The 12,178-nt window shown below is 41.9% G+C and overlaps 1 protein-coding gene across 1 annotated transcript; it reads left to right on the plus strand.

Moving 5' to 3' along the window:
- The first annotated feature begins 4,942 nt into the window (after positions 1-4,942).
- si:dkey-225f5.4 (uncharacterized) lies at positions 4,943-11,269 on the plus strand. Its single transcript, XM_061026868.1, has 9 exons — positions 4,943-5,039; positions 5,300-5,396; positions 7,206-7,329; positions 7,855-8,012; positions 8,405-8,547; positions 8,629-8,806; positions 9,319-9,458; positions 10,019-10,181; positions 10,849-11,269. The coding sequence occupies exons 1-9, from the start codon at positions 5,023-5,025 to the stop codon at positions 10,912-10,914; spliced, it is 1,086 nt and encodes a 361-aa protein (XP_060882851.1). The 5' UTR covers positions 4,943-5,022; the 3' UTR covers positions 10,915-11,269.
- The last annotated feature ends 909 nt before the right edge of the window (positions 11,270-12,178 follow it).

Consider the following 12,178-nt stretch of genomic DNA (forward strand, 5'->3'; position numbering starts at 1 on the left):
ACCAGCATGGTCTGTATAGACCAAGGCTCGCCAAGAGCCAGGTGCTGGTGGATCTATACTGGCACCGTCCTGCCAGTAAGACGTAGGGGACCCCCAAAGGTCCCCACTGTCAGGACAGGCTCCAATGAGAGTGTTTGAGCTCCCCACTCTCCTCTTTTGGAGCTGGATCTCTATCTTTCTCTCCCTCTTTCTCTCTATTGCTCTTTCTTTTCCTCTCAAATCAATAAGCTCTGACTCATAGTGCAGACCCGTGTGAGCTGTCAGAGTACCACTCCCAAAGAGGAGAAGTGGAGCTCAAACACCTGGTTAGATCCAGGTTCAGGCCTCAGTGTCAGGTAGAGTCACCAGCATGGTTGCTGGTTGATCTATACTGGCACTGTCCTGTCAGTAGAAGGTGTAAGAGGGGACCCAGGTGGTCTCCTCTTTACGAGAAAGGGGGGGACCTCCTGGGTCCCGTCTTATCCCGTAAAGGGGGGCCCAGGAAGGTCCCACACTGGCAGGATAGGTTCTAACAGGAGTGTCTGAGCTCCCCACTCTCCTCTTTTGGAGCTGGATCTCTATCTTTCTCTCCCTCTTTCTCTCTATCGCTCTTTCTTTTCCTCTCAAATCAATAAGCTCTGACTTTTAACTGCTACACAAAAAAAGTTCCATTTAGCTGGTTCATGAAATTCAGCATTTAACTTCAATTATTTTCTTTTACTTACTTATGCTTCTTTATAAATATAAATATATATATATATATATATATATATATTTATTTTGGGGCTTTTTGTGCCTTTGATGGAGAGAGAGGACAGTGGATAGAGTTTGAAATCAGGGAGAGAGAGATTAGGGAATGAAATGTTCCTTTAATGACGTCATTGAATACGTCATACAACTCTCAAACCGAGGTTTTAAAGAGTAACTAAACCCTAAAACCACTTTTTTCAACTATGAACCTCTGTTTTTGAGTATTAAGTAGTGTTATGGATCAATTCAAGTCCAAATCTCGACATTTGAGTACAAAGTATTGAAATTCTAAATATTGTGTTATAAATGTTCATAGTGACTGCCCTTCCGTTTGAAAAACTCTACCGGCTGTGTGGAGTGAATGCCTACGTCACCAAAACTATAAAATCCTCGTCACTTGACAAACAAACAACATAAACACCTTTAAGTTACTGAATGGTACAAAGAGATACAAAATCAGCTTGAGGAATCATTTTTAGACCTGTTAGGATGATACAAATGAAAGGTCATGGTGTTGTGATTACAGACGTAGACTAAAACTAAAGGTGTTCAGTAACCTACATATTATCATGGTAACCACGACACGGTAAAACTTGAGCTTTGAGGTCCCGGGGGGTTATCATGCAAACAGATGAGGCTGGTATAACATGAAGATATTCAAGACAGGCTCTGGCTCTATCATGATCCTATCACACTGATGCACAGAGGACCGTAGACGCGTTGTCATGCCAACAGAGGCTAAAACTACAAGGTCCAAGAACAGTAGGCTAAATCAAGCTAACATTCAGAGGCTAAACATAAAGGCTTAAAGCCAAGGTCATGTTCATGGTACCAAGATAATAAACCAAAACTTAAAACTCACAGGTTCATATTTTATATTATTTTAGTTAAGTTAACAAACTAAGGCTATAGTTTGAAGGTGTCAGGACATGTTATCATGCTAACAGGTTCAATACAACAGTATTATACTTAGGCCAAAGCTAAAGGGGGGAAGGGCGGGTTAAATCATTTATTACACTCATGACATTAAACAATAAAAGTCCTAGAATGGAAAATATCTCTGTATTTTTACAAATGTAATTCTATCAGGTGATCTCAATCAGTGTCTTACTCGTCATGTAGGCTACATCAATATGCTAAATGCAGCTACAATGCCCAGGTATATCGGGATGTCAATGTTCACTCTATTTTCTTTTTGTGTGTTGCAGTGATAAACAGACATTTTCAACTTTCATCTGAAAACAAGACGATGGGTGATGTGTTGAGCGTGGAGGAGCAGGAGAAGGTCGACCTGGACCGTTTTGTGAAACGTCTAAAGGATGGTCCAGATCTAGGAGTTGACAAGCACTTAGTGATGTACACCAGTCAGTCGTCTACAGACAACCTCAGACGACATTACGAAACCAGGAAAATGCAAGCGGCCGACTGCGCTGCAGACTGGATTAAGAACCTGGCAGAGAAGCTGGCCGCATTCGCTCAGTCTGCTGAAATAGCTGGACTTGGAGCACTGGCCATCGCCATCATCATTGACATGGTTTCATTCAGTCCGCCTGAGGAGAGCATTGAAGGGGCTCTGCGATCAGTGTTAGCAGAGGAGAAGACCTCCGAGGTCTGGGATCTGATCGACGAGTGTTTGAAGAGATTCACAATGCACTTTGAGAACAGAAACAAGCTGAGGAGCGACCTTGAGCGGATCGAAAGCCAGCTGAGTGTCGCTCTCACCAAGTTGAAGAACTCCATGGTGAGGGACGGGCACATGTCGAGTCAGTCTTTAAAGGGGTGGGTGAATGGAGCAGCCTTCCACATCCAGATGCTGATTCACCTGGAGAGACTCGGAGAGAATCAAACCTGCAACCCGATACAGAGTCTCATCGCAGTGTACCAAAGAGATCTGGATCCACTTTTTGAAAAACACAAGGAAATGATAAAGGGAAAGTGTAGCAGGAGACCCATTTCCCTTCACCCTTCCTATGATGTGATGATTATGCAGGCTGAAGATTCAGAGTGTTATCGTGTGGATCCTGATGTCAGCTACGATAAATACTTTGAGGCATATTATGATCACAGGTACCACAGACAGAAGCTTAATATTCAGGAGTATTTCAGTGATTTAGGACAGAATCTGCCACAGCTGGTTTGTCTTACAGGCTCCTTCAGTGTCAACTGAGAGCTCAACCAACAGAAGAAAAAAACCCAGATTGAGTTGAACCAAACTGTGACAGAACACACGCTGTGGTAATGAAGTCTGTGTTTGAAATGTCAGTTTTAAAATGTGACATATTATGTGCGATAATAAATGAATCTGCCAAATTCTCTGATTCAGACCTGCATCTGTCAGTATAATGTAAATCCTGTCTTCTTTTTTAACCTTTTATTTAAACCCTCACTCTTCCATTTTCCCTTCTTTTCGTCTCTCTCTGCAGATCCATGTGAAGTGGGTTTTTTTGTGATTACTGATATAACACACATATATATATCTGACATTTTTCTAGGATCATTTCATATCCTGTTAGAACAGGAAGCTGTGAAATATCCAATTTAACACAAAGCAGAATGTAACAGTTTCCTTAGAAGAATTTGACCGGGATTTAAGATCTCAAACATTATTTTTGGGTTAGGATATCTTGATGCAGGTGTCAGTGTCTTGTAGTGCAGTTGACCAGCAGGGGGCGGCATCAGACTTTCCGTGTGCTTCAAGAGGCTTCCACATTATATTTGAGAGGTTTATACAACAACTCATGCAGACATTTGAGCACAGTGACACACATGGAGGAGAACTCTGTTGTTTCTAAGACAGAAGAGCAAACACACAGTAAAAGAGGTGCAGACAGGTCCAGAGATTCTAGTTTTTGGTACCCATGAATAGACAGCAGGTGCCTGAGTGTTTTACTGTCCTTTTCATTTGTAACAATCACTGTTACCATAGCAACATATATTTCAAACAGAATTAAATATTGATGTGAAAGAAGCAAATGAGTGTTTTTATGACTTTAATTAAGTTACACAATAGTACACAAATAAATGTTATCAAACCGTCTTCTCGCTTTGCGCGTGCGCAGAACGCAGCCGGGTTTAAGTTTTGTAGTTTTGGATTGGGTGTGTGCATCTTGACGAATAGACGATCTGGTAACGTTGTATCTCCATTCATACAAAACGGGAGTGTTATCAGGTATGTCATGGGCTTATTGTAGCCTATTTACAATTCAACATAATAGACCTATTTGTTATTTTATTTATAATGATCCTATCTAGCTTAGTAACCATGGATTCAAATACACCAAAATACAGCGGTACGTTCGATCCGCGCTGTTCCTTTAATGACGTCATTGAATACGTCATACAACTCTCAAACCGAGGTTATAAATAGGACCCGTGTGGACAGTCAGAGTACCACTTCCAAAGAGGAGAAGTGGAGCTCAAACACCTGGCTAGATCCAGGTTGAGGCCTCAGTGTCAGGTAGTCACCAGCATGGTCTGTATAGACCAAGGCTCGCCAAGAGCCAGGTGCTGGTGGATCTATACTGGCACCGTCCTGCCAGTAAGACGTAGGGGACCCCCAAAGGTCCCCACTGTCAGGACAGGCTCCAATGAGAGTGTTTGAGCTCCCCACTCTCCTCTTTTGGAGCTGGATCTCTATCTTTCTCTCCCTCTTTCTCTCTATCGCTCTTTCTTTTCCTCTCAAATCAATAAGCTCTGACTCATAGTGCAGACCGGTGTGAGCTGTCAGAGTACCACTCCCAAAGAGGAGAAGTGGAGCTCAAACACCTGGTTAGATCCAGGTTCAGGCCCCAGTGTCAGGTAGAGTCACCAGCATGGTTGCTGGTTGATCTATACTGGCACTGTCCTGTCAGTAGAAGGTGTAAGAGGGGACCCAGGTGGTCTCCTCTTTACGAGAAAGGGGGGGACCTCCTGGGTCCCGTCTTATCCCGTAAAGGGGGGCCCAGGAAGGTCCCACACTGGCAGGATAGGTTCTAACAGGAGTGTCTGAGCTCCCCACTCTCCTCTTTTGCAGCTGGATCTCTATCTTTCTCTCCCTCTTTCTCTCTATCGCTCTTTCTTTTCCTCTCAAATCAATAAGCTCTGACTCATAGTGCAGTTTATTAACTGCTACACAAAAAAAGTTCCATTTAGCTGCCCCCCCCCCCCCCCCCCCCCCCCACTGCTAATCTAACACTTCGCCCTCCAGCCCGTTAGGTGGTGCTACTGTGCCTTTAAGAAAGCTGAGCTCGACGTCATCGCAGAGTGGCCAATCAGATGACTCGTTGAACCGCGGATATTTGAAAAATAAAAGAAATGGCTGAAGTTCGAGCGTAAGTCTCTATCATTTAACATATTTTTAACATTAAATGTCTACCTCTATCCACTCGGATACGTTTTATAAATGCTGTTTTTAAGTTTCCACCAGTGCCTTTAATCCATAACAGTTAAGAATTCGTATTAAACGGCTGAATAAAGACTGTTTGTGTTAAACTCTTCAGACTTGGCTGGCCTTTGTTTTTATTCACGTCTGCTCTTGTATTTCACTCTGAGTGTGTTTCAAACCGTCTATACTTACCTGTGTGTGTTTCAGTGTCCTGCAGCACTGTGACCCTGCTCTTCTGGATGACTGTGGAGACCCGGAGCAGCCGGTCTGGGCCGAAGCAGCCAGGATGGATCTCTACCTGACGGTCTGTCTCATTATAAAGGGCCAAATCTGTATTTATTTATTTATTTATTTATTTATTTATTTAATTCACCAGGGAAACCTTATTGAGATTAAAAATCTCATCTACAAAAGTGGCCTGGCCAGGACAAGCAACAGTACATTTAACCAGTTGGAGACATAAGATAGATAGATAGATAGATAGATAGATAGATAGATAGATAGAGACTTTATTGATCCTGAGGGAAATTCAAAGCATCCAATAGCAGGTTACAAAGACGTACATGACATGAAACATTTGTTACAAATTAAACCACAACCTCCCATACATATATAATAACCCCAAAAAAGATTTAAAGAATACCTCTAGATGAATCAAACTTAAATCTGTGCAATTAAAAAATAGACTTATACAAGAAATGTACATAACCCGTGCAGGGATAAAAAATATATGTGTGATTTAAACAAGAACCTTTAAACAGTTGAGGAAAAAAAATCTGTAATTAGACCTGAATATAAAAAAATAAGAATAAAAAAGTGTTGACCTTCTGAAGTTGTGCACAAGAGCAATTACAGATCAACACATCCTGAGTCACAAAGCAAGAAAATTCATCAGTCAAAGCATCTAAGACCTGACCCTTCATCCTCCAATACCTTTAATCTACCTTTAAAACAATTAAAAGAGACCAGCTCTCCAAAACCCAAATCCTCCAGAATATTCTAGACAGCAAGAGCAGCAAACCTGGGCTGCACCCGAATTGCCAAGTACCTACTAAATCTGTCAGTAGGCAGTACCTACTATCCGTGCTGTATACTGTTAGTACCTACTATTCAGTATGCACACACAGTAGGCAGATATTTGTTCCTACTTCTTTTGATTCATTCAGTATGGAAGTGACGTCATTTACGTTACCCGAACCGTTTTTTGTTTTTTTGTTTAGCTTTATTCAAGAAGAGTAATGCTCATATACAGGCAGGTAAACAAAAAACAATATCACAATGCAAATCAAGTAAAAGATTAAATAACTAAATAACATACAGTACATAATGAAATGTACAAATGAAAGACAGTAAGATACAGAATATAAAGTAAACCAATAAAGACTCATTTAAATAGTGAAATCATTATTTAAATAGAGGGGGAAAGGTTTTATAATAATGCAGACATTTGTTTTATTTTCTGTTGTTAATTTAAAGTAGTGATTTCAGTCGGGACTTTAACTCTAGATTAAAAATTGATTCAATTAATCCACGCTCGTTTGTTTTGATTTGGAGAAGTGACGCGACGTGCGGATTTACGTTTAACTTCGCACAGCATTGTGGGTAAAATACAATTCATTTCCTGAAAGCACGCATCCGATCCATACTGCATGAAACCAGGAAGTTGGTATCCATACTGAAATGTTCAGTATACTGAGGTGGACCCAAAAAATGCACACTGAATGACCACGAGAGTTCAGTATACTGAAACTCCTACTGAAAAGTACTGACTGCTGAACTGTGACTATTCAGAAAGGGCCCTGAAACACTTTTCCCGATTTCAAGACGCACTTTGAGGAGAGATAGCATGAAGACATTTTGTGACCAGGTCACAGAGCGAAGACTGTGGCTTCCAGCACTTTTCACATGAATAAAATGACACATGTAGTCTGAGGGAAGCAGCCTTTGTAAATGAGGACATGCCAATGATTTTGACTATTTGATGTTTTTACATGAAACTCTATAATCAAAGTAGTTGGATTCCTTTTTTCTTAACCCACTAATGATTGTAGCCGTTCTCTTAAAAACTGTTCAGTTAGTTTAACTCATCATGAAAACGTGTTTGTGTTTGTAGGACAGCCGACGTGTCCAGAAGGTTCTGTGGCGTCAGCTGTTTGTCCTGGACTCCATGGTGTCTCTGTTGGAGGGGTTTGAGTCCGCCCAGCAACTGATGACGACGCCGTGTCCCCCACAACCAGGTACACACAGTTCACACACACAACAGAGCACATATTGTATACACATGGAGTGGAATCCTGCGGTCATTATCCATCTGAGATAGTGACCCAAATGTTTCAGACTTGTTCAGGCTGTTTTAATATTAAATTACATTTTTATTGTTGATTTGATTAAAGTGTAGACATACATTGAATACAGGCTGTAGTTACTTAAATTTTTTACTGCAGAATGGCTTTGATTGTTTCAAATTATTTAAGGTTCCACTTTCTCCCTTTAGCACCCATAACAGAGGTTGTATGTTTGACCTATTAGCTTAAGAATGGTAAATAACTGATTAACTAAAGCTTTATACACAAGTTATGATAAGGTGTGATACTGTATGATATTATTCTACAGCGTGTGTTTGATATGTGTCTGTGAACGGCCAAATATCACACATTAATAGTGTGTGTGTGTGTGTGTGTGTGTGTGTGTGTGTGTGTGTGTGTGTGTGTGTGTGTGTGTGTGTGTGTGTGTGTGTGTGTGTGTGTGTGTGTGTCTCTCAGGTGGCGGGGCTCGGGGCAGGTGGAAGGCTCTAAAGGCAGAGACCAGGTCGGGGGTGGACGAGACGGAGGCTCTGCTCCGAACTCTGCAGGAGAGAACCCAACAGATCCTCGAGAGACGACACACGCTCACACAGCTGGTCCAACATCTGCACGACAAGGTAAAGCAGCGTTTTTGCAAAAAAATTAATAGTCTGACATTCTTCCATCTGACCATTTTCACACACGTATGCACTCCTGAGAACGTCTAGTAGAAAACTCAAAGCAGTCGGCTCCTGAAATCTTCCTCAGTTGCTTCTTTGGATGAAAGCGTTCGGCTAAGTGAATTGTAGAGTTGTACACAAAACAGACTATGATCACGCGCCGTTCCCAGGATATAAACGTCACCACCCCCTCCCACTCGTGGGTAATTTTCCTGCTGTGTTCTCACATCAGGTCAACCACCCAAAATTCAGGAAGTTATCAGGACTTTTGTGAAAGCATCAATTATGTATATGAACTGATTCTGAAACACATCTTTGACTCACTAAGTGTCTTACATCCTCTCCTTCAGAAGAAACAGACTGAACAGCTGACGGAGTCCCTGCAGAAGGCCCAGAATGCATTGCAGTCTTGCGATCATCAGCTGGTCCGGCTGAAGGCGCAGGCAGAGTCGGTGCTCGGCCGGCTGACCAACTGGCAGCAACTCCGAGACGAGTGAGTGTCAACCCGGTCCGATAACATCCTGTTCCCTTGTTGTGATCGGTCACTGACTTCTGGCTTCTGTTCACCTGTCAGGCTGCAGGTTTACATCTCTGACGTACAGGGCGTCATGCAGATCAGCCTGCTGTCCTTCAACCAATCAGAGCTGTGTGTGGAGCTCAGGCCACGCCTATCCTGCGACATGTCATCCAATGAGCCGGAGCCACTGAGGCTCTTGGTCACCTGGAGCCACGATGACCGCTTCAAACTCCAGGTAACAACCAGGGTAACAAGCCCAGGTCATTTTCACCCCTCTGCACGCTAAGCTAGCATGTTGGCTCATCATTCTATTATTTGCATAGCTAAGGCTTTTGGTAATGTCCATTTTCTGACGTTTTTTGGTCATCAGCCAACAATTGGACACATCAAATTTCGACCTGATTGTGGCGCTAGATTTATATTCAGGGTGAGGTTGTTGAAAAGGTTTTATTCTTTTTAAAATGATCCAGATTTGATAATCCATATCCCCTCACTTTTATCCCCTCTGTTTAAAGATAAACTGGTTAGGGTCACCCTGATCCAGGTACGGACATTTAGGGATGGCCAAATCCAGATCACCTGAGCTCTAAATGGGACTACATGCGACGTTATGACTGTAGAGCGATTTACGTTTGATCATTTTAAGCATGTGGTATGAAAAGTGTTGAACATTGTGACAACCTTAAGCCGCTCAGGTGTTTGCTTCTTGGCTAATTCCTCTTAAAGTGACAGCTTCTCCTCGTGCAGGTGAACGAGGGCACGGCCGGTCTGGTGGACGACCGTATGTCGGGCAGACGCTCTGAGCTGAAAGCCGCCCTGCTCGATGTGATGCGGTGTTACGAGGGTCAGTTCGAGCTGCTGTCGGAGATCCAGGGACTGAGAGCCAGGTGAACCGCCTCTTCCTGTTGGTTTTAAGAGAAAACGGAGATGCTCTTTATTTCAGTCTATGAGGAGCGAGACCTCTGATCGGTCTGTCAGATCAAAAATCTGTGATGAGGTGACTATACCTCTGAGACTGACATAAAAATCACCTGATGGGCCTGTAAGTCCTACCACCAGAGTAGATATCATTTCTATTTTAAAAGCTCCTTTACAGAAACAGATGTTTAAAGGAATGACTGGCACCCCTCAAAAATGTTTTAACGGGGAGACTCTTCATGAATATTCTGCACAGTTGAAGAGGTTTTGAAGTGTCGTTATTGCCGCACATCGTCCCCCACTCTCTCTCTCCTCCCTTAGCTTAACATGTGATGTCATTCTTCTGCTTGTATAGAAACATTTTGATGATCAAATCCAAAGCTGCTCTCATAGTAACGAGCTCATCAGCTGGTCGTATCTGCATTTAGTTGTCTTAATTCTAAAGCCAGGCTTACCATACCTTGTGTCTGTCCCTCTCTATTCCGGAAGCTAACACCTCCGTCTTTTCTGTGTGTGTTTCAAAAAAAAGTTTCGCTATCGACTGGCGCCATGCGCAGCGCGTGCTGGTCTACCTGAAGTCGGCGTTGTTGGTTTGCTACCTGGAGGTGGAGGAGGGATACCCGAGCAGCGGACGGGCCCGACTGCTGTCCGTAAGAAGAGACGGGCAACCAGTGGACACATCTGGACTGGAGGTAACAAACACACCGTCCTGCTGCGTGAGAAAGCGAAGCACCAGCAGGTCCACACGTTATTAAAGCTCACGGATAAAACATGAATATTTGATAGACGGAGCTGGATACCAGGACAGAACGTTTAATCTGGATCAGGAGTAGCCTGATTTGGAAATCACACTTTTTAAAAAAAAAATCCAGGATCAGGTAATCACATTTACTTTTGTTCTGGTTTTTAAAGTAAAACTGGGTTGGATCAACCTGATCTAGATGACAGAATCCTGATGACCTCTGGTCTAAACAGGATTACAAACTGCAAACTGTACATGGGGCAAAAAAAAAAAGAAGATAATTGAACATCATTTTCAATCAAAAATCAGAATCAATGAAATCATCTTATCCGTTATACTTTAAGCCTACAGTATGTGTGTGCAGCATGTCTCAATAACAGAAGGTAAAAGTCTTTACTCCTGTGGGATTAATAAAGGATATTCTTCTTCTCCATGTTATCAATTTAATTAGATGTGTTTAAAAAAAAAGTACAAAATAAATAATGTGTTTTCTGTGCGTTCCCTCTTAGTGTTCTTTAAGCCACGTGATACAGATGTTACACAAATACAAAATTAAACTAATTTATTATTTCTGTTTTCTCTCTCTCTCTCTCTCTCTCTGTCTGTTTGTTTCTCAGCCTCATAAAACTCATCTCAGTCTGACTGAGTGGTTGGTCTTTCTCTGCAGCAGTCCTCTCATCTGACCGACTCCCCCTTTGTTCTTTACTTTTCTCCCCTTCCTCCCGTTTGACTCTTTGTCCGTCTTTCTCCTCCTTCTTATTCTGCCTCTGTTTCCAACGATAAAGTACAGACTTGGACAGAGACGAACGTATGTAAAGTTTCACTTTGCTATCTGTGTACTGTAAATGTCTGTTTCTGTAAAGTCAGTGCACAAAACATCGAAATGTAAATAAACCTTTATACCAAAGAAAACTTTTTTTATTCATTTGTCACAGAAACAATAAATAAAAACTAATGGAAGAGAATTAACTGCAAAATATCTTTTACAAGTTATGAAACATTTGTGGATTTTTCAATTTAAATAAAAGTCTAACACTCGCTGGTTCAACTTCTTTTATGTGATAATTTGCTGTTTTTTAATTTTTGGAAAAGAAAAGTATTTTCATTTCCGGTTGGTTTGAAAACTGAAGCACTTTAAAGACGTCTGAGATATTGTTAGAGACCATCATAAAAAAAGACTTGGCCTATTAAATATAACATTAATGAACAGATAAATTAAGAATAGCTCATAAAAGTAAACAAAAGCCTCTTTGACTCCACCAGGAGTCGCTGTTTCCTGCTTTTCCATTCTCTGTCTGCTGCCTTCCTGCGTGGGCCTCCCAGCATGCACTGGCGCGCTTCCTTCTGTACACTGTGGCATAACAGCACACACACACACACACACACACACACACACACACACACACACACACACCCTCACGTGATCAGATGGCATGTTCAGGATTCAGACGGTGTGTCTACCTCAGTCAGGGGGGTTCAAGGTACAATTCCAGGATGTGTATTTATTCAGACTGGACAGTGACATTCTGTGTGACTGCAGACTGTGTGTGGTGTTTATGTGTTAATATTTTCATCAGTAATCTGTCAACATGATTTGACAGATTATCAGACCCAATATGAAAAAGTATTGAACATTTTGACAACCTTATTTCTGAGTCCACAGTGACGTCTTATATTACTTAAATTGTTTAGAAAACAGCGAGTTTAGAGAAACAGTCAAAAACACTAAAACATGTTAAAGATTTAATAATAATAAAAACACAGTGTGCTGTAAGTTATTTTATTTGACACTAGTATAAACAGGAAAGGTCTTTTCAGTCAATGTGCTCTTCAAAACTGGAACATGAGCTCATGGTCCCGCCCACTTGCTCCTCATTGGTTGGCGACGATGCTGTGGGCGAAGACAAGGTTGGCCAATCAGAGAACAGATGAAAAAGTTGGCCGTGA

This window comes from Labrus mixtus, chromosome 20 (genome assembly GCF_963584025.1).
Source record: "Labrus mixtus chromosome 20, fLabMix1.1, whole genome shotgun sequence".
Classification (NCBI taxonomy): domain Eukaryota; kingdom Metazoa; phylum Chordata; class Actinopteri; order Labriformes; family Labridae; genus Labrus; species Labrus mixtus.